This window comes from Gymnoscopelus microlampas (genome assembly GCF_963454915.1).
Source record: "Gymnoscopelus microlampas genome assembly, contig: SCAFFOLD_138, whole genome shotgun sequence".
Classification (NCBI taxonomy): domain Eukaryota; kingdom Metazoa; phylum Chordata; class Actinopteri; order Myctophiformes; family Myctophidae; genus Gymnoscopelus; species Gymnoscopelus microlampas.
In genome coordinates this window covers 1423-25705 of record NW_028155849.1, presented here as the reverse complement: position 1 = coordinate 25705, position 24283 = coordinate 1423, and the positions used below count along the sequence as shown (strand labels likewise).

At 42.7% G+C, this 24283-nt stretch overlaps 1 protein-coding gene across 1 annotated transcript in view; it reads right to left on the bottom strand.

Annotated features, from left to right (window-relative positions):
• The window catches only part of LOC311041222 (suppressor of tumorigenicity 14 protein-like), a gene marked incomplete at its 5' end in the record, with an annotated part of 50018 nt that extends 27638 nt beyond the window's left edge, over positions 1 to 22380 (bottom strand). Inside the window, 7 exons of the mRNA XM_084086129.1 lie at positions 422 to 531; positions 3322 to 3425; positions 4758 to 4897; positions 14746 to 14974; positions 17637 to 17672; positions 19281 to 19450; positions 22310 to 22380. Coding sequence (XP_083942255.1) covers positions 422 to 531; positions 3322 to 3425; positions 4758 to 4897; positions 14746 to 14974; positions 17637 to 17672; positions 19281 to 19450; positions 22310 to 22380 — 860 coding nt within the window. The remainder of the gene's footprint in view (positions 1 to 421; positions 532 to 3321; positions 3426 to 4757; positions 4898 to 14745; positions 14975 to 17636; positions 17673 to 19280; positions 19451 to 22309) is intronic.
• Positions 22381 to 24283: the final 1903 nt, after the last annotated feature.

The following is a 24283-nucleotide window of genomic DNA, read 5'->3' as shown; positions in this document are numbered from 1 at the left end:
CTCACAACGCCTCGCGCTGCGAGGCGTTGTGAGCTTGTAGATCTGCTATTTTTGGCAAAGAGGTATAGGTGTAGAGGGAAAAAAGAGCAGACCAAGTAAACAAAAAAAGTATAATATATTTGAGCACCTGCCCCTCAAAATGTCTGTGCACGCCACTGTGTGTGTGTGTGTGTGTGTGTGTGTGTGTGTGTGTGTGTGTGTGCGTGCGTGCGTGCGTGCGTGCGTGCGTGCGTGCGTGCGTAAGTGCGTGCGTGCGTGCGTGCGTGCGTGCGTGCGTGCGTGCGTTTTTGTTACAGGTTAAGAGTTATGCCTGATATATACTTGGTAATGATAGATAGAGAGAGAGAGATAGACAACTTTAAAAAAGAATACACTGTATACATGTATATAAAGTGTATATATATATATATATATATATTACTTATTGTCCATAATCTCCACGTAGTCTTTATGACAGACTCTGACATCTACTCCAGGTTCCTTCATCCTGAACATGGTGAACTTCACTCTCACTTTCTTCCCAGCAGGAACCTACAGAGAGAGAGAGGATGATTAAATGCTGCCTCGACCGCCCTGACTACCACACACACACACACACACACACACACACACACACACACACACACACGTTTGTATTAATATACTTGTGAGGACGTCCACATTTTAGGAACACATTGAGAAATTGCTGAAAATAGACCCCAAACATATCAGATCTGTAAGCTGACGACGCGTCACACCACAACGCTACTCACAATGATTGTTTTTAGTTTGGAGCTTGTAGATCGGCAATGTTTAGGTGCGTGACATCATCACATGACTAAGTATAAATAAGAATAACTATCCTCTAAACACACAATGTGTTCATAATGTTCTGTAAGAAGCTTTCATTGTTTCATTACATAAAACAACCATTTCTATTGTTCTATTCTATAAGGTCCTCAATGTCTATTTCTCTAATTATACTAATATGTCCCCACTACTGAAGTATAGTAATGCAAGTGCACGCACACACACACACACACACACACACACACACACACACACACACACACACACACACACACACACACACACACACACACACACACACACACACACACACACACACACACACACACACACACAGTACACACACACACACACAGTACAAGTACTTGCAAGATATACTGCACACTCATGCTCGTTCGCTCACACGCACGCACACAAACCTGCACAAAAAAAGGGGCACGCACACACACACACGCACACGCACACGCACACACACACACACACACGCACACACACACACGCACACACACACACACACAGCAGAGAACAGCGCAGTGACAGATGAAGATGGAAGAGGTTGTGAACACTCTGGATTGTAGAGCGCTGAGACAGCACTTCTTACTGAGAGGAGAGGAGAGGTAGAGAGGGGAGGGGGAGAGGAGAGGGAGGTGGGGTAGAGAGGGGAGAGGAGAGGAAGGTGGGGGAGAGAGGGGTGGGGGAGAGGAGAGGGAGGTGGGGTAGAGAGGAGAGGGGGAGAGGAGAGGAAGGTGGGGTAGAGAGGGGAGGGGGAGAGGAGAGGAAGGTGGGGGAGAGAGGGGTGGGGGAGAGGAGAGGGAGGTGGGGTAGAGAGGGGAGGGGGAGAGGAGAGGAAGGTGGGGTAGAGAGGGGAGGGGGAGAGGAGAGGAAGGTGGGGTAGAGAGGGGAGAGGAGAGGGAGGTGGGGTAGAGAGGGGAGGGGGAGAGGAGAGGAAGGTGGGGTAGAGAGGGGAGGGGGAGAGGAGAGGAAGGTGGGGTAGAGAGGGGAGAGGAGAGGGAGGTGGGGTAGAGAGGGGAGGGGGAGAGGAGAGGAAGGTGGGGTAGAGAGGGGAGAGGAGAGGAAGGTGGGGTAGAGAGGGGAGGGGGAGAGGAGAGGAAGGTGGGGTAGAGAGGGGAGAGGAGAGGAGAGAGGGGAGGGGGAGAGGAGAGGGAGGTGGGGGAGGGGAAGGGGGGGTGCAGCTTATATATTGACATTTTGGCCAAAGCTCTGACAACCGATCAACTGCAGGTCAGATCAATGGATACAGAACAGAGATATTTAAATCCACGTTTCCAGTAGGATTGACCTTATAGTTGTTCTACTAACTAGACCCTCCAGAAAAACACCTGCTAGAATCCTTCATTATGCTCTGAAATATGAAATATGAAATATGCAGGTTTTTATGTCATTTAATGGGGTGAAATGTGCAGGAAGCTGCTAAATAAGGTCATAGCGCCATGAGCTTGTATATCTGTTATTTTGGATTAGCCAGAGTATAAAATAATGGTTTAAGTGGTTACACAGATGAAACAGATTAAAGCAGTGGTTCTCAAACTTTTTTCATGTCAAGGACCCCCAAAATGATATGTATTTGGCCGCGGACCCCATCTCAAAATATGTTGTTCCAGGGACCCCAGAAGCAAAGATTTGAGTTACAAACGTTGGCTTTAAAAAATATATATTCAAAGATTTTTCAAAAATAGCAGATCTACAAGCTCATAGCGCGGCACTCGGTGCCGCGCTATGAGCTTGTAGAGCTGCTATTTTTGAATAGCCAAAGTATAAAAGGTCATAATTATTGTGTTGCTATATTAACACATTTTGCTGGGTACCCCCTGGAACCCCCTCAAGTACCCCTGGGGGTCCCCGGACCCCACTTTGAGAACCATGGGATTAAAGAGTAGGAGGTCTGTGAGCTCTGTTACCTGACAGGGCTTTGTCTGTCAGGGTCCCCACACATTTTTAGCAATGAATTTCCAAAACTTTTCCAAAACTTTTCCAGAATATTTAGCCCAATTTCCAGGCCTATATAACAAGCATTCGGCCCAATAATGTGTCTCTTACTCCTATGTAGAATGCCCAAAGATAGGCAGTGTAGCAAAAATAAAGTTTGAGACATACATTAGGCTGCCGTCACACAGCCCGTTCGGCGAAAAACTACTTATGTTACATATTTCGTGTAATATTATTCATGTTTATGAAAATGTTTTGTTTTAACAAAATCAATAGCCAAAAACAATGCATAGCCAAATATTTTTCCAGGACCCTTGATAAATTCCAGGACCTTTGATGATGTTTGATCAATTTCAAACCTTTTCCAGTACTGGATTTTTTTTTTTTTTATTTCAAAATATTTCCAGGAATTTCATGACCGTGGGGACCCTGGTCTGTGTAACACCTGTCAGTCAGGGTTCTGGGATATCTCCCAACCAATCAGATCTCTGAATGAATTTCACAAATTCCAATTAGGGTTCAGATCCAAAACATGTCGGAACCAATCGTATCGCAGAACTAATTGGGGGGGGGGGGGTGTCTTACCTTGATGGTCCACTTGCAGTCCACTGCGGGGGGGTAGAAGGAGGGGTGGTGGGGGGAGGTGAAGTTGCCCGCGGCCGCCGTCAGCTCGCCTCCGCACGTTTTGGCTGAATGGAAGGAAAACACAAGTCAGGTTGAAGTGGGAGGAGTTAATTCATACTATACGCAGTATGGGGGGCAGTGATGGGTCGCTCATGATCCATTCGTTCAAAAGAACCAGTTCATTTGCTGCGAACGTGAACGAGCTCGTTGACTTTCTGTTCACGTGCGACGTAAAAACAGTTTTTTAGATGGTGTTTTACACACATTATAAAACATACATTAACCACTTTAGCCCTATTTTATACATAGGCTATTTGAAAATAGCAGATCTACAAGCTCACAACTACATCTACAAGGCCCATTTTGGGCCCATTTGTGTCACAAAATGCCACGAATCATGAACGCAGCGTCTGACACTATGTTGAGGAACAAATGCCACCCTTTTAACATTGCCCTATTATAGCGCCACCAGGAGGCTGTTTCTTGCACAACAATGAATGAGTTAAAGTACTCCTACAAATGTTGTCCAAACATCACACATATCAGTACACGTTATCTCTATAGTCATGTGATCAAACATATCGGTACACATTATCTCTATAGTCATGTGATCAAACATATCGGTACACATTATCTCTATAGTCATGTGATCAAACATATCAGTACACGTTATCTCTATAGTCATGTGATCAAACATATCGGTACACATTATCTCTATAGTCATGTGATCAAACATATCAGTACACGTCATCTCTATAGTCATGTGATCACACATATCAGTACACGTTATCTCTATAGTCATGTGATCAAACATCACACATATCGGTACACGTTATCTCTATAGTCATGTGATCAAACATCACACATATCGGTACACGTTATCTCTATAGTCATGTGATCAAACATCACACATATCGGTACACGTTATCTCTATAGTCATGTGATCAAACATCACACTTATCAGTACACGTTATCTCTATAGTCATGTGATCAAACATCACACATATCGGTACACATTATCTCTATAGTCATGTGATCAACACGGATCCGTCTGATTTTTCATAAGCCATCCTGATTGGCTAATTCCGAACATTGCTGGTCCACAATAACCTACCTGACCTGGTGGAGACCTGTGCTCCGAGCAGCACTTTTTATACTTTATACTTAGTTGTGTGGTTGTTGATCTACGAATTGTGAACTTTTAGGTTTGGCTATTGTATTGTCAGCTATTTTCAATGATGTCCTAAAATGTGGAGGTCCTCACAAGTACAGTAATACAAACGTGTGTGTGTGTGTGTGTGTGTGTGTGTGTGTGTGTGTGTGTGTGTGTGTGTGTGTGTGTGTGTGTGTGTGTGTGTGTGTGTGTGTGTGTGTGTGTGTGTGTGTGTGCGTCAGACCTGAAGAAATGTCGATGAGCTTGTAGACGGCGTTGAACCCCGGCCTCTGGGTGGCGCTGTCTGTGATCAGGTTGACCAGCATGATGTTACTGGAGGAGACCACCTGTAGAGGGTTACTGGGAGGAGTCTGACCACACTTCCTGTAAGAGAAAACACATTGAAATGGTTCAGTGGGAGGAGTCTGACCACACTTCCTGTTAGAGACACATTGACATGGTTTAGCATAGACATATAAAGGTAGACGCCTCGTTTGGCTCTGAAGTGTATGTATGGCTGACGCACTTCCGCTTCTGGTGGGGCAGCTGGAAATTTCCGTGTGCGTCACAGAAGGGGGCGTTCAGTAGGCCAATCAGAGGCAGGCGGGACAACTAGATTCTGAAAAGTCCTGGAAAAGACGCGCTGTGATTGGCCAGTGCCCATTTCCCCCGGAAATATGGCGGCCACCATACCAAACATGTCGCTCCAATGAACTGCAGAGGCCAATGAGGTATCTAGGTTTCTATATCTGTGTGATTCAGTTGATTGCTTTTCAAAGTGGGGTCCGCACAGCTAAACTAGTTAATGAAGCGTGTGCTACGTCAGGGGCCCCTTGGGGCCACAGGCACACTGCTGCTCCAATCCACAACCTAACTTACACAAACCCTGTTCAGCTGAGGGGCCCCTTGGGGCCACAGGCACACTGTTGCTCCAATCCACAACCCAATTACACAAACCCTGTTCAGGGGTCTGTCATGAGTATAGTTACATCATACAGGGGTCTGTCATGAGTATAGTTACATCATACAGTATAGTTACATCAATTTTCTTATAATAGCAGGTTGCTTTAAGTAGCTGTACTTTGTTCTAAAGTGTCAGTGTTGTGTAGTTTGTATAGTTGTAGTGTTGTGTAGTTGTATAGTTGCTTTAGCTTCTAACTAGTTGTTATTTAGCTTGCTCTATTGCTCAGCTGACAGCCTATTAAAGGCACTTTGAACTGAAGACTTGTATAATTAGGGGAGGTGCATTCACAGTGTCAAGGTGTTATAAGCCAGTGTGGGGCCAGTGTGACTTCAGTGTGTAAATTCAACAGCTGAAGGAACCCTGTATTCTGCCTGAGTCACCTAGAGACAGTTTGAGTATATTTTCTTATAATAGCAGGTTGCTTTAAGTAGCTGTACTTTGTTCTAAAGTGTCAGTGTTGTGTAGTTTGTATAGTTGTAGTGTTGTGTAGTTGTATAGTTGCTTTAGCTTCTAACTAGTTGTTATTTAGCTTGCTCTATTGCTCAGCTGACAGCCTATTAAAGGCACTTTGAACTGAAGACTTGTATAATTAGGGGAGGTGCATTCACAGTGTCAAGGTGTTATAAGCCAGTGTGGGGCCAGTGTGACTTCAGTGTGTAAATTCAACAGCTGAAGGAACCCTGTATTCTGCCTGAGTCACCTAGAGACAGTTTGAGTATATTTTCTTATAATAGCAGGTTGCTTTAAGTAGCTGTACTTTGTTCTAAAGTGTCAGTGTTGTGTAGTTTGTATAGTTGTAGTGTTGTGTAGTTGTATAGTTGCTTTAGCTTCTAACTAGTTGTTATTTAGCTTGCTCTATTGCTCAGCTGACAGCCTATTAAAGGCACTTTGAACTGAAGACTTCGATAATTAGGGGAGGGGCATTCACTCCTGGCAGGTGATTAGCAATCAGTTGAAGTGGCTTTAAATACTAGCTTTGAAAGCGGCAGCTTTCAAGCGGCCAGTCGAACTAAGGCTAGACGAACAAAGGCAAGGCAGGCGACTTTGTCAAAGCGCGACTTAGTCAAAGAACGATAGGCAGTATCATTGACTAGTGACATAGATAGTAGTCTGATAGATATAGCAGTGTATAGTGTGTATAGGTTTAGTGGTCTACAATGTGTTTTCTTCCTATTCCTGTCCTCTCCTCTTCCTGGTGGTCGCACAAACACTGGGTTACACCCAGATGTCGCGATACCACTAATCTAATATATCCTACTCTGTCAACTCACGTCGAGCAAGTGGTAACGGGAGGGCTTTGGAATTGCCACTCGGCTGTGGTGGAAGGCAAAGCTGCTTTCATCTCAGCCTACGCATCCTTGCTCTCCCTCAACTTCCTTGCTCTGACTGAGACCTGGATCCCACCAGAAAACACTGCTACGCCCGCGGCTCTGTCAGATGTGTACTCTTTCTCTCACACTCCCAGAGCCGTGCGGATAGGTGGTGGTGCTGGTCTACTAATTTCCAGAAAATGGAAATACTCTCCTGTCTCACTGTCACAATTCTCTCCTACCTCCTTCGAATTTCATGTGGTCACTGTCTCTCATCCAGTCAAGCTCACCATTGCAGTTGTTTATCGCCCACCGGGCCCTGCTGGTGGCTTCCTGGAAGAGCTGGATACTCTAGTCTCTCACTTCCCTGTCGATGGCTCTGGATTCATCCTTCTGGGTGACTTCAACCTCCCGACTGAGAAGCAGCGAGACCCACTCCTTTCGTTTCTCGCCGCCTTCGACCTAGTTCTCTCCCCATCTCCCCCTACCCACGAGGCTGGCAACCAACTGGACCTGATCTTCACCAGATGCTGCTCTACAGCTAACCTGTCCGTGACTCCTCTTTCCAGTGAAAAGGTTAGAAAAGGTAAGAAATTATCTGATCACTACTTCATGTCCTACTCTCTCTCTCTCTCCTCTCCCCCCTCACAGCCCCTCCCTACCCACATGATTTCCTCACGTCGCAACCTTCGCACACTATCCTCCACTGATCTCTCCTCATCTGTTCTCTCTGCTCTCCCTGCCCCTGAATCCTTTGCTCTTCTATCCCCTGACACCGCCACTGATCTTCTTTTCTCTACCCTATCCTCTTCTCTAGACCATCTCTGTCCCCTCACCACCAGGCCTGCACGCCAAACTCCACCTGCCCCCTGGTTGTCGGACTCAGTGCGTACTGAGAGACGGAGCCTGAGAGCGGCTGAGCGCAAATGGAGAAATGGCAACCTCCCGGAGGACCTTCTTACCTTCCAAACTCTCCTTTCTACCTTTTCCTCCTCTCTATCAGCTGCTAAAGCTGCTTTCTTCTGCACTAAAATTCAGGCTTCTGCTTCCAACCCTAAAAAACTATTTGAAACTTTCTCCTCTCTCCTGCAACCACCTCCCCCTCCTCCCTCCTCCTCCCTCCTCCCTGACGACTTCGCCAACTTCTTTGACAAGAAGGTGAACGATATCCGATCCTCCTTCACTCCTCCCCCGGCTGATGCCCTGCGCACTACCCACACCTGTCTGCCTTCCACCCCTCCCTCCCTATCTTCATCTACTCCTCCTCCCTCTCCCCCACCCTCTCTATCCCACTTCTCTCCCCTCTCCTCTAAAGAGGTCCTTCTCCTTGTTACCTCTAGTCGCCCCACCTCATGCTCCCTGGACCCGGTCCCATCCCCTCTGCTGCAGTCCTCTGCACCTGAACTCCTTCCCTTCTTAACCCACCTTATTAACACCTCTCTGACGTCTGGCTACTTTCCCTCTGCTTTCAAGACTGCCAGAGTCACCCCCCTCCTGAAGAAACCGACACTTGACCCCTCTGAGATCAAGAACTACAGACCGGTTTCCCTTCTATCCTTCCTATCTAAAACTCTCGAACGTGCTGTCTTTAAACAACTGTCTTCCTACCTCCACCAGAACAACCTCCTGGACTCCAACCAGTCGGGGTTCAAAGTGGGTCACTCGACAGAGACTGCCCTCCTGGCAGTGACGGAGTCGCTCCATGCCGCTAGAGCGAACTCTCTCTCCTCCGTCCTGATACTCCTGGACCTGTCTGCAGCGTTCGACACAGTGAACCACCAGATCCTCCTCTCCACCCTCGAGGGGATGGGTGTCTCAGGCTCTGCACTCTCCCTGTTTGCATCCTACCTGACGGGTCGCTCCTACCAGGTGATGCTGAGAGGGTCTGTGTCAGAACCACACAGGCTCACTACTGGGGTTCCCCAAGGCTCGGTTCTGGGTCCTCTTCTTTTCTCTCTCTACACTACATCTCTTGGTGCTGTCATCCACTCCCATGGCTTTTCCTACCACTGCTATGCCGATGACACCCAGCTGATCCTCTCATTCCCCCCCTCTGACACACAAGTGGAGGCACGCATTGCTGCTTGTCTGGCTGACATCTCGGAGTGGATGTCGACGAACCACCTGAAGCTCAACCTGGACAAGACCGAGCTGATGTTCATCCCGGGGAAGGGCTGTCCTCACCGAGACATGGCCATCACCATTGAGAATGCTGTGGTGACGTCAACTCGGACTGCGAAGAATCTGGGTGTGACCCTGGACGATCAACTGTCGTTCTCGGCTAACATCGCATCAGTGACACGGTCCTGCAGATTCCTCCTCTACAACATCAGGAGGATTCGCCCCTTCCTCACGGAGAAAACAGCCCAGGTGCTCATCCAGGCTCTTGTCATCTCCCGCCTGGACTACTGCAACTCCCTCCTTGCTGGTGCTCCGGCATCAGCCATCAGACCTCTGGAGCTTGTTCAGAAAGCTGCGGCTCGTCTGGTGTTCAACCGCCCCAAGTTCTCCCACACAACTATCCTTCTCCGTTCTCTGCACTGGCTCCCCGTAGCAGCTCGCATTCAGTTTAAAACACTGGTGCTAGCCTATAGAGCAGTGAAAGGAACAGCTCCTTCTTACCTCCGGGTTTTGGTCAATGCCCACACCCCTGCCCGACCACTCCGGTCTGCCACCTCGGGGCGACTGACTCCCTCGCCACTCAACGGTCCTTCTGGTCGATCGACACGGTCACGACTTTTTTCTGTTCTGGCCCCACAGTGGTGGAATGAACTTCCCACTGATGTTAGGACAGCAGAGTCACTGCCCATCTTTCGCCGCAGGCTGAAAACCCACCTCTTCAGGAAACACTATCCTTCCTCTTTGCCTGGCCTACTTGTTGTTAACTAGTTGTACGAACTCTTGTTTTATTTTTGTATTGTTTTATTGGATCTTGTTTAGTCGATACACTTATTTGTTTTAGCTCGTGCTCATTTGATTTTGCCATTTTTGTCTCATCTGTTTAAGAAAGTAGGTAGCTGATATATTGCACTTTTACCTTAGCGCTAGGTATACTCTTGGTTGCTTGTTTTTGCAGGAAATGTACTTAAAACTTCTGGTGATTAGTAGTTTTCGTTCCCTACCTATGTTGAATACACTTATTGTAAGTCGCTTTGGATAAAAGCGTCTGCTAAATGACTGTAATGTAATGTAATGTATAGTTACATCATACAGGGGTCTGTCATGAGTATAGTTACATCATACAGGGGTCTGTCATGAGTATAGTTACATCATACAGGGGTCTGTCATGAGTATAGTTACATCATACAGGGGTCTGTCATGAGTATAGTTACATCATACAGGGGTCTGTCATGAGTATAGTTACATCATACAGGGGTCTGTCATGAGTATAGTTACATCATACAGGGGTCTGTCATGAGTATAGTTACACCATACAGGGGTCTGTCATGAGTATAGTTACATCATACAGGGGTCTGTCATGAGTATAGTTACATCATACAGGGGTCTGTCATGAGTATAGTTACATCATACAGGGGTCTGTCATGAGTATAGTTACATCATACAGGGGTCTGTCATGAACATAGTTACATCATACAGGGGTCTGTCATGAGTATAGTTACATCATACAGGGGTCTGTCATGAGTATAGTTACATCATACAGGGGTCTGTCATGAGTATAGTTACATCATACAGGGGTCTGTCATGAGTATAGTTACACCATACAGGGGTCTGTCATGAGTATAGTTACATCATACAGGGGTCTGTCATGAGTATAGTTACATCATACAGGGGTCTGTCATGAGTATAGTTACATCATACAGGGGTCTGTCATGAGTATAGTTACACCATACAGGGGTCTGTCATGAGTATAGTTACATCATACAGGGGTCTGTCATGAGTATAGTTACATCATACAGGGGTCTGTCATGAGTATAGTTACATCATACAGGGGTCTGTCATGAGTATAGTTACATCATACAGGGGTCTGTCATGAGTATAGTGACATCATACAGGGGTCTGTCATGAGTATAGTTACATCATACAGGGGTCTGTCATAGTTACATCATACAGGGGTCTGTCATGAGTATAGTTACATCATACAGGGGTCTGTCATGAGTATAGTTACATCATACAGGGGTCTGTCATGAGTATAGTTACATCATACAGGGGTCTGTCATGAGTATAGTTACACCATACAGGGGTCTGTCATGAGTATAGTTACACCATACAGGGGTCTGTCATGAGTATAGTTACACCATACAGGGGTCTGTCATGAGTATAGTTACATCATACAGGGGTCTGTCATGAGTATAGTTACATCATACAGGGGTCTGTCATGAGTATAGTTACACCATACAGGGGTCTGTCATGAGTATAGTTACATCATACAGGGGTCTGTCATGAGTATAGTTACACCATACAGGGGTCTGTCATGAGTATAGTTACATCATACAGGGGTCTGTCATGAGTATAGTTACATCATACAGGGGTCTGTCATGAGTATAGTTACATCATACAGGGGTCTGTCATGAACATAGTTACATCATACAGGGGTCTGTCATGAGTATAGTTACATCATACAGGGGTCTGTCATGAACATAGTTACATCATACAGGGGTCTGTCATGAGTATAGTTACATCATACAGGGGTCTGTCATGAGTATAGTTACATCATACAGGGGTCTGTCATGAGTATAGTTACATCATACAGGGGTCTGTCATGAGTATAGTTACATCATACAGGGGTCTGTCATGAACATAGTTACATCATACAGGGGTCTGTCATGAGTATAGTTACATCATACAGGGGTCTGTCATGAGTATAGTTACATCATACAGGGGTCTGTCATGAGTATAGTTACATCATACAGGGGTCTGTCATGAGTATAGTTACATCATACAGGGGTCTGTCATGAGTATAGTTACATCATACAGGGGTCTGTCATGAGTATAGTTACATCATACAGGGGTCTGTCATGAGTATAGTTACATCATACAGGGGTCTGTCATGAGTATAGTTACATCATACAGGGGTCTGTCATGAGTATAGTTACATCATACAGGGGTCTGTCATGAGTATATAGTCACACTAACAAACCTAACCTGCACACGTATGGGGATCTACTGCAGTTAGGGTAACCACCCGTCCCGAAATTCGCGGGACAGTCCCGAAATTGGACCCTCTGTCCCGCGTCCCGCACAAGCAGAGCAATGTCCCAAAAATCAAAGATATGAAAAGAAAAAAGGGGGGGTTTTGATAATAAATCGGTAAAATCAGGCAAAAATAAGAAAAAAATAAGAATTAAATAACATAGCCCTAACCTAACCATAATCCTAACCCTAAAACCGAAATAAAGAAACCAAAAACTGGAAAAAAACGAACCCAACCCGCCCAGAACCGCGCAAAATAAAAATGTGCGCGCGCTGTTGGAAGACATTTGTAGAATCCCCCAGAAGTAACGATTTGAGTTACAAATGATTGTTTTAAAAAATAATATATATAATCAAAGATTTGCACAAATGTTCGCGCTTTCCAAAAAAAAAAAATAGCAGATCTACAAGCTCATAGCGCGGCACTCGGTGCCGCGCTATGAGCTTGTAGATCTGCTATTTTTTTTAATAGCCAAAGAAACCTTAAAATGACACAGATGTGTTCCCGGTCTTAAAGGGTTATGCAACACCTAGCAGCAGACTGTTTGGCCCTGAGACTCACAGACAGAACATTAGGCCTTGAAGACACAACACTGTGAAAACCCTCAGTGTTAGAATCATCCGTTCTGTAACACCGGGGGTGTACACACTGTAACCAAATGGACCCCCCCCCCCACGTAGATGAAGTGTGGGGACACTGACACACAGTGGTGAAGCAGCAGGCTGGGTGGGTGGGTGGGTGGGTGGGTGGGGGTCCCTGATGGATCGGTCCATTTGAAGACCACTCCATCTCACCGAGGTAACGATGAAACGGAACAAGCCGCGTGTGTGTGTGTGTGTGTGTGTGTGTGTGTGTGTGTGTGTGTGTGTGTGTGTGTGTGTGTGTGTGTGTGTGTGTGTGTGTGTGTGTGTGTACACCTCTGACACTGACAACAAGGATCACATGACGACCTACCACCTTCCTGACCAACACACACACACACACACACACACACACACACACACACACACACACACACACACACGCGCGCGATGCTGCAGCAATAACATGCATAAAGCGGCACTATGTAACTATGTGTCTAAACCAGGGGGTCCGGGACCCCTAGGGGGTCCTCAGAGTTACTACAAGGGGTCCGCCAAATCTTTGTGTGACATGTTTTTTTTTTACATTAACCACTTGAACCCTGGCATCACTTTTCTGAAGAGAACTTTAGCAAAAAATAGCCGATCTACAAGCTCACAACGCCTCGCGCTGTGAGCTTGGTGAGCTAGGTGTGGAGGGAAAATAAGAGCAGCAAAAGTTTATCTGAAACACAATTTTATACAATATAGAGTAGGGGGTCCCTGCTTCATCTCTCTCTCAGTTAGGGGGTCCTTGGCCTGAAAACGTTGAAGACCCCTGCTCTAAACAGTACATCTGATACTTTATTTTACCCTTTTCTCTAGAGACTGTTATCGTTTAAACGAGGCCTCAATACAGTCAGTCAGTCAACACAACCATGACTCACTCACTGATGGCCTGGGAGTCATAGATGGACACTAAGTGGTTGAAACAGTCCATCCATCCATCCATCCATCCATCATGGATCATCATAGATGTATTTTATCTATGTTGACATTTGCATATCTATGATGGTCTTGGTCTTTACCCACCAATAGTCACTGGACATACGCCCGTAAAGCCTGTATTTCTCTGATCATGTACAAATGCTAATTATAAGGTGCTTACCCGGTTGCCCCGGATGTTAACTCTGCATTGGGAATCTTTGTGCATTGTATTAGTCTGTATTGTTCAATAGAGATGTGTTTTAATCCTGTCTGTGGCCCAACACCTTTTTCCCCCCTCGCTTACTTCCTCTTTACATTGAGTGTAATACCGGCTTTCACCTGACGCGCCCCCGTCACCACCACACGTTGAGGAATACAGGGGCGACAGAATCCGACACAGACGTGATTAAAACACATATCTATTGAAAAATACAGACTAAAGTGAACACTGGTTCCTAATGTCCAGTTAACATCCGGGGCTACAGGGTCAGCACTTTAGATGTTCTGTTTTGTACATGTACAGAGAAATACAGGCTTTCAGCGTGGATGTCCAGTGACTATTGGGGGGTGAAGCCCAAGACTATCATATATATGATAGTCTGGATCCAAGGCTACCTTTCATTCATTCATAACATTAAATCACTCAGTGATGGCCTGAGAGTCATCAGGACTCAGTGAGTCATAGATTCATTCATAATAACATGAACTCACTCAGTGAGTCATAGATTCATAATAACATGAACTCACTCAGTGAGTCATAGATTCATTCATAATAACAGTAACGCACTCAGTGAGTCATAGATTCATTCATAATAACATGAACTCACTCAGTGAGTCATAGATTCATAATAACATGAACTCACTCAGTGAGTCATAGATTCATTCATAATAACAGTAACTCACTCAGTGAGTCAGAGATTCATAATAACATGAACTCACTCAGTGAGTCATAGATTCATTCATAATAACAGTAACTCACTCAGTGAGTCATAGATTCATTCATAATAACAGTAACTCACTCAGTGAGTCATAGATTCATTCATAATAACAGTAACTCACTCAGTGAGTCATAGATTCATTCATAATAACAGTAACTCACTCAGTGAGTCATAGATTCATTCATAATAACATGAACTCACTCAGTGAGTCATAGATTCATTCATAATAACAGTAACTCACTCAGTGAGTCATAGATTCATTCATAATAACAGTAACTCACTCAGTGAGTCATAGATTCATTCATAATAACATGAACTCACTCAGTGATGGCCTGGGAGTCGTCAGGACTCAGTGAGTCATAGATGGACACAAAGTCGTTGGAACAGTCGTCCTCGATGTGGAAGTGGGAGAACCGTAGAGAGATGGCGCGTTTGGGCGGGGCTCTGATCTGCCACTGACAGCGAGACTTAGAGGGATATTTACTGGGAAACCCTGGAGACTGGAAGCTCTGCTCCTTGGTGTCTGCCTCCAGTCTGAAGAAACACTCCTCTGTAGAAGATATTAATATTAATATTATTATTATTATTATTATTATTAATATTATTATTATAGAAGCTCTGCTCCTTGGTGTCTGCCTCCAGCCTGAAGAAACACTCCTCTGTATCATCATTATTATTATTATTATTATTATTATTATAGAAGCTCTGCTCTGCAGATTCATATAAAACACCTTACTGTAGTAATGTAATGTAGGATATATACAGTACAGTACAGTACAGTACAGTTACTGTACTGTACTGTACTGTACTGTACTGTACTGTACTGTACTGTAAGCAGCCATCCAGCTGGAAAATGATTCTGTAGCATTGATTGATTTATGTACTTTATTTAGTAAGACATGAGAACAGTACATAACAGTACATGGAAGTACAAATTCACAATACAAGGTCTACTAAACTGGATAGCACTGAGCTTGTTTAACTCATTCACTGCCAGAATTATTTCTGGCCTGTTTGAACACCGCCAAGATTTTTCATTGAAAAAAAAAAGTACTCAGGAGCCGAGATACAGAATTTTTAAGTTTTAAGTTAACAAGGAAGTGGATGGGAGTCTATATCTTCGAAAAATCATATCTCCTTGGTCTTTGGGTCAAAAAAAAAAAAAAAAATCTAAAAAAAAAAAAAAAAAAAAAAAAAATATTTTTAATTTTTTAATTTTTTTTAAAAAGTCGTTTTAGTCGTTCTTGGCAGGCATGGCTTATGGACAGAAGTCGTTTTAGTCGTTCTAGGCAGTATATGAGTTAAGATGAGATCCCCATGCACACACATCATGATGACATAGAAGAGACAGACAGATATACACACTACTATACATATAAGAGACAGACACATATACACACTACTATACATATAAGAGACAGACAGATATACACACTACTATACATATAAGAGACAGACACATATACACACTACTATACATATAAGAGACAGACAGATATACACACTACTATACATATAAGAGACAGACAGATATACACACTACTATACATATAAGAGACAGACAGATATACACACTACTATACATATAAGAGACAGACACATATACACACTACTATACATATAAGAGACAGACACATATACACACTACTATACATATAAGAGACAGACAGATATACACACTACTATACATATAAGAGACAGACAGATATACACACTACTATACATATAAGAGACATACAGATATACACACTACTATACATATAAGAGACAGACACATATACACACTACTATACATATAAGAGACAGACAGATATACACACTACTATACATATAAGAGACAGACACATATACACACTACTATACATATAAGAGACAGACAGATATACACACTACTATACATATAAGAGACATACAGATATACACACTACTATACATATAAGAGACAGACAGATATACACACTACTATACATATAAGAGACAGACAAATATACACACTACTATACATATAAGAGACAGACACATATACACACTACTATACATATAAGAGACAGACAGATATACACACTACTATACATATAAGAGACAGACACATATACACACTACTATACATATAAGAGACAGACACATATACACACTACTATAAATATAAGAGACAGACAGATATACACACTACTATACATATAAGAGACATACAGATATACACACTACTATACATATAAGAGACAGACACATATACACACTACTATACATATAAGAGACAGACACATATACACACTACTATACATATAAGAGACAGACACATATACACACTACTATACATATAAGAGACAGACACATATACACACTACTATACATATAAGAGACAGACAGATATACACACTACTATACATATAAGAGACAGACAGATATACACACTACTATACATATAAGAGACATACAGATATACACACTACTATACATATAAGAGACAGACAGATATACACACTACTATACATATAAGAGACAGACAGATATACACACTACTATACATATAAGAGACATACAGATATACACACTACTATACATATAAGAGACATACAGATATACACACTACTATACATATAAGAGACAGACACATATACACACTACTATACATATAAGAGACAGACACATATACACACTACTATACATATAAGAGACAGACACATATACACACTACTATACAGAATGTCATACAATCAGCTTACAGGTTACTGGTATGAAGAGTGAAAAATATGTACAAAAGAAGAAAGAGAGGGGGGGGTAGGGGGTAGGTTAGGTTAGGACATGGGGTAGGTTAGGACTTGGACAGGGGCCATTTTTGAATTGCAGCCTCCTGAAGGTGTATCTTTAGGGCAGTTTTGAAAGTGAGTAGGGTTTTACACTCCTTTACTCCTTTTGGTAGGGCATTCCATTTTTTTATGACTAGCATGAGAACGAGTTCATTCCCTTTGTTGAGCCAAATCTGGGTTGAACATGATTTGTGGAGCTTCCTCTGGTGTTATGATCATGGACTTGATTCACATTTTGGAAGTATTTTGACAAATACAGGGAAATCCCAATGTTGTGGTGTATCTTGAAGACCAGACCCATAGCAAGTTGCTGTACTCTGTCCTCAACCCTAAGCCATCCAATCCTAGCAAAATGAGCATGGGTTATATGGGTTAATAAAGAATAAAGAATGATTTACTCACTGGCTTTAGGATTCCTGGCCATCCTGGGATCTGTTACTGTAGACAGACAGACAGACAGACAGACAGACAGACAGACAGACAGACAGAAGGTGTGTTTAGGTAACAGTATAACAGCAGTAGGTACATAGTATACAGAGTCACATACAGAGTGATACATGGAGTATGAAATATTTGGGTTGGCCTTTTTTCCTGTTCCATTTCCGTGCTGTTATGAACCCCCCCCCCCCCCCCCCCCCCCTTCTTCCCGGGGGGGGGGGGGGGGGGGGGGTTCACCTTGCCCGCTGCAGCACCAACCCATACATCTCTGTCTTGCTAACTGGGACACTGACATCACATCATAACCCAAAGAAATACCTTTAAAAAAGAGAGAGAGAGAGAGAGAGAGAACCCCCCCCCCCCCCCCCCCAACCACTACCAATAATAACCCCCCCCCCCCCCCCCCCCCCCCCTCTGACTCACGAGGGGGGAGGAGGGGGGGGGGCTCCGCAGGCTCGGCCGGTGGCCAGGGGACGTGTGGACAGATCTGTCAGACTAGTCTATGAAGATATCTATGTAATCTATGAAAAACTTTAATCTGCAACACAGTCTCACAGTGGTGGAAAAGGTACTCAAATGTTATACTGAAGTAAAAGTATCAATACTGCGACGCATTGTGAGCTTGTAGATCTGCTATTTTCAAATGGCCAAAAAATATATATATAGGTATAGGGCTGAAGTGGTTAATGTACGTTTTGTAATAATCATCAGAATCTGCAGAGTAACTAGTGACTAAAGTTTTCAAATAATTGTAAAAAAATAATTATAAATGTTTTGCTTAAAACAAATATATAGAAGTAAAAGTACTGAAGATTTGAATATTCCAGTAAAGTAAAAATACCTCAAAACTGTACTTAAAGGGCAAGACCACTTTGGTAGAGGTTTGGGTTGTGTAGTTACCTTGCCATGATGTAACTCCAAAGGTGGACAAGTAATCGAAAATAATTGCTCCATTGATTAGAAATTGATAATTCAAAATATGCTCTTCATTGACTTACATTGTACAGTAAAACAGCTCTCAAAGTCACTCTTTTAGCACGTAAACGAATGCAAACAAAGTTGATTCAGACAATATAGAACATCACCAAACCCAGTACTGTTTGTTTTTTTAAATAAAAATGTCAACTTCTTGTTGATTTTACCATTTTTATTTCTATTTCTTCAAATAGTAAAATCAACAGGAAGTTAAAATTTGTATTAAAAAAACAAACAGTACTGGGTTTGATGATGTTCTATATTGTCTGAATACATTTTGTTTGTGTTCATTTTTGTGCTAAAAGAGTGACTTTGAGAGCTGTTTTACCGTACAATGTAGGTCAATGAGGAGCATATTTTGAATTATCAATTTCTAATCAATGGAGCAATTATTTTTTATTTCTCTTCCACCTTTGGAGTTACATCATGGCAAGGTAACTACACAACCCAAACCTCTACCAAAGTGGTCTTGCCCTTTAAGTACAGTAGTTGAGTAAATAAGTTACTTTACGCCACTGTAATCTTATACAATATATAGTGGGGGGGGGGGTCCCTGCTTTATCTGTCTCTCAGCTAGGGGGTCCTTGGCCTGGTAAAAAAAACAACAGTGAAGGACCCCTGGTCTGGACTCACGTGAAGCGGTGACCTCACTGATGCGTATCTCCTGGCGGCTCCTCTTGCCCTGCATACGCAGACCGCTCCACAACACCTCCTGGACACGCTCCTCTGAGAACTCTGGAAGGACCTCCAGGTCGTCTGCTGGGACGTCGAACTGGGTCCAATGGTACGCCACCACGCCCTCACTGGACAGGAGGGACAATACGGGTCCATTTAGGTTTCAACCCATTAAGACCTGGGACGCATCTGTGTCATTTTTAGGTTTGAGCTAAAAAGCCATTATTTTACACTTTGGGCTATTCAAAAATAGCAGATCTACAAGCTCATAGCGCGGCACCGAGTGCCGCGCTATGAGCTTGTAGATCTGCTATTTTTGAAAAATCAAGAAAACGCGTGGAAATCTTTGAATATATATATTTTTTAAAGCGAACATTTTTAACTCAAATCTTTGCTTCTGGGAGGTCCCTGGAACAAAATATTTTGATGGGGGTCCGCGGCCAAATACATATTAATTTTGGGGGTCCTAGACATGAAAAAGATTGAGCACCACTGATATAGAAACATGCATTTTTCAGAATACTGTTGAGATTTAGGAGACATGTAGAATCGGCTTCTGATTCTACAAATGCCTTCTAATCTAAATACTTTTTGAATGGGTTAAGTTGGTGCAATTATGGATTTTCACATCCTCCTATAATTTGAGTAACCTCTGTCCGTTTGTCTGTAGTGGTGTAGTGGTGAATGTAGTGGTGTCACTACCCGGTTCTCCTCAGTGGCTGGAGCAATTGCTCTGATTTTGCACACAGCCATGGCCATTACCATCTGAACTTAACTGTGAAGCCCGTTTTTCAATTTCATCAAATCTCAGCTTCTTATTAGCATTTATGTGTGAAAGAATGTCGCCTCCCGGGTTGCCAGATCATGTGCACATATCCCCCCACGGATGCGTCGACCGGGTATGGTCTAGTAATTAATTAATTGATTGATTGATTTGAACAGGATATAACCCACGAATCATACATCATCGTGGTGGAATGTCCAAAATGTTTTGTTTTTCTACACGTCAAAATGTGGGCGTTTGGTCAAAATGTGGCGTTTTGTGAGACTGTTTGATGATTGGTCCTTGGTCTGAAGGACAGCCAATGAGATGACAAAGCCTTTTGTCCCATGGCTGGGAGGAGGGCAAGCGTCATATCTCCCAGAACCAGTAGGTGGCGGTATGATGCTGCTACATACTGTAGTATTGCCACGGCTGCCAAATCAATCAAGTAAATCTCAATGAATGTAAGATCTCACTCAACAACAGACAGGGTTCATGCATTAATGTCACTGTGACTGTCATTTACTTATGTCACCGTTTTGTTTTAGTTTTTCCTTTCAGAAAATGGAGATATGACTGATATTGAACCAATGAAAAGTATTAAAAAGAACTTGTGATCTCTTCAGGAAACACACTACCCTTCCTCTTAGCCTGGCCTACTTGTTGTCTAATAGTTGTACAAACTCTTGTTTTATTGGATCTTGTTTATTTGATACACTTATTGGTTTTAGCGCTTTCTCATTTGATTTTCCTATTTGTCTGTTTAAGTAAGTAGGAAGCTGATATATTACACTTTTACCTTAGCACTAGGTATACTCTTAGTTACTTGTTTTAGAAGAGAATGCACTTCAGACTTCTGGTGATTAGTAGTTTTGTTTCCCTACCTATGTTGAATGACCTTATTGTAAGTCACTTTGGATAAAAGTGTCTGCTAAATCAGTGGTTTTCAACCAGTGGTCCGGGGCCTTGAAGGAGTACCAGGGGGTCCACAGCAAAATTAGTTAATAGCGTCACGATCATTTTCAACCACTTAGTTTTGGCTATTCAAAAACCTTGAAAAAGTGTGCATATCTTTGAATATTTATATCTTTTAATGTGAAAATGAACTGATATCTTTGCTTCTGGGGGTCCCTGGCACAAAACATTTTCAATTGGGGGTCCGCGGCCAAATGTATATCAATTTAGGGGTCCTTGGCATGAAAAAGGTTGAAAACCACTGTGCTAAATGACTGTAATGTAATGTAATGTAATGTAATGTAATGAGACTAAATCATAACTACATCGGATCCATTGGAACAGGTTCTTTATTTATTACATTTCCTGTAACAGTTGTTGTGGACATAAGGCTTCGTCCTGACAGACAGAGAGCATGTTGAAGCTGCATTGAAACGTTGTGAACATTTCACAGGCATGTATTCAGGTCAGGGCAGGATGTTCACAGGCCGGCCAGCCGGAATGCCCCCCCCACTTTGACCTTCTGACCCCATAAAACAAGGTGCTCTTTACACTGTTCTTCTCTTTACTGTCAAAACTGTTTGGTTTTATCTCAACCCCCCCTGTCTCCCTGTCCTCTAACACATTGGTTCTCAAAGTGGGGTCCTTGAGGGAGTTCCAGGGGGTCCCCAGCTAAATGATGGATAGTTAGGAACCAAATGGACCCTTATGGGTCTGTAACTCTGAGAGTGAACCAAATGGAACCAAATGGAACCAAATGGACCCCATTTGTACACTCTCAGAGTTCAATTAACATTGATTTTACAATATAAATTGGGGTCCCAAAGATAGAAAATTAAATGGGGGTCCGTAGTCCTAATGCATGTCAAACTGGGGGTCCCCAACTGGGGTTGAGAATCACTGCTAGAACCAAAAAAATCTTCTCTTATGGGGGTCCCTGGCATATATTTTCAAATGGGGGTCCGCGGGCTAGTAGGTGTCAAGTTGGGGGTCAATTTGGCAGTAGGTCTTGTATATCTAGCTGAATGCAGTAACCACAGGTCTTGTATATCTACCTGAATGCAGTGACCACAGGTCTTGTATATCTACCTGAATGCAGTGACCACAGGTCTTGTATATCTACCTGAATGCAGTGATCACAGGTCTTGTATATCTACCTGAATGCAGTGATCAAAGACTTGGTGTAGGTCTTGTATATCTACCTGAATGCAGTGACCACAGGTCTTGTATATCTACCTGAATGCAGTGACCACAGGTCTTGTATATCTACCTGAATGCAGTGATCACAGACTTGGTGTAGTATTTAGCCAGGAAAGTATCCTTCTTGTAGTTTTTCTCCAACTGGAATCAGAAGAGAAACAGAAATGATATGATTTATAATATATTATTATTATATTAAATGAGTCCAGTGTTAACCCATTCAATCCGGGTTCACATCTGTGATATCAGATCTACAAGCTATGAGCTTGTAGATCTGATATTTGTGTGCAAATCTTTGAATATACATATTCTAAAGCGATGTATGCATGTGGTTCTGACTTTGAGTTACAAATGTTCGATATGTTTGCTTTTATGAGAGAATCTCTTACGTTTCTCCCGCGTTTGTTAACAAAGAGTGGGGGGGGATTTGGAAAGGCTGTGATAGTTCCGGATCAGACTGTAGCAAATGCCAATGTTTCTTAAAGACTGACCGGATGTGATGGGAATGTGGGGAATAAGTAGTGATACAAGTTCTTTAGTAGTAAATCAGATCTGGGTTTCTCTAAAGCTGAATGAAACCCCTGCTCAAGCCATTCTGTCGGGTTGAACAAATGGTAGTTTCATCTCACTGGATTTATTCGTGTCATCTGTTGTGTGACATATTCTTCATAGTCTGTAAAATTGGCTTTTTGGCAGACCTTTTTTGAGGGTAGTGGGGTGTGCGCTCTTGGCCAACAATAATGTGTTCCTGTCTGTGTATCTTGTATGACAATAGCCCCTCCTTTATCTGCAGGCTTAATTACAATATCTTTGTCATTTGCCAAAGAGTCGTTAATGTTAACCTTTCTTCTTTGGACAAAGTGTATGAAATGCGACTTGGCTTCACATGCTCAGCAATCCTGCAAAAGGTATTTATAGAGGGATTAGTCACCAAGGGACAGAAAGTGCTCTTTGGTTTGAAATGAGTGGTGGGTATGGTGGTGTTGGCAGAGTCTGTGTTTTTAGAGAAACAAATGTCCCAATTTGATTTGCTTAAAGCATTTGAATCCACCTTTAAACCAAAGATGTTCACATCACTGGCGGGTACAAAAGACAGTCCCTTAGAAAGAAGAGACAACTGAGTGTCTGTGAGTTCTTTGGATGATATATTAATTACCGTTTCCTAATTTAGTCGACTAAAAACTATGACGAAAAATGTTAGTCGACTTTTTTTCACATTTTAGTCACTAAATCAACTAAAACATTTCAGGTGATTAAAATATGAAAAAACTCTAAATTGTTTTTTTTATCTATGACTATAAAAGCTCATCAAAATTAACACTTAATATCTCATATATTTACATATATTTCATATACAAAGATATTGACAGAATGTTATCAGTACAGAACAGCTGTAGGTGTAAGACAGAGAACAACTTGTGAATATTAAATTGTGTACTTTTACTGTAGGGAGCTGATATTCAAATAAACCCAGCAATATGCATACTGTAACACTTATGACTATATATATATATATTCCCATTAGTACAAAGTAAAGAATATCTGGTGTTTTCGGCTAATGTTCCTCAGAATAGAGATGCTGGGGTTCAAGTGGTTAATGTAAAAACTATATCTCCTATCACACAAAGATGTGGCAACATTCAAACGCGTTATAAGGAGAGTGATGGTAAATACAGTATGATCATTTTTAACAGACATTTATTCAATACAACACTGAAGAAATATGTGCATTTCAATATGAGGTATAACGCTCTGGAATAATCTTGATAAAAATATTAAAGTTTGCAATAATATTAAACAGTTCAAGCACTGCTAAAAGCTAAACAATGGACAGTTGATTTTATATGGACTATAATTCTTTACTTTAAGTGATGTATTCTTTATTATTACTTTTATTATGATTGCTTTACATTTATGTTAACATTTTTAGGGTGTATAAACTCCATTTCTGTATGATAACATACTGTTTACAGCAGTGGTTCTCAAAGTGGGGTCCGGGGACCCCCAGGGGTCCTTGAGGGAGTTCCAGGGGGTCCCCAGCTAA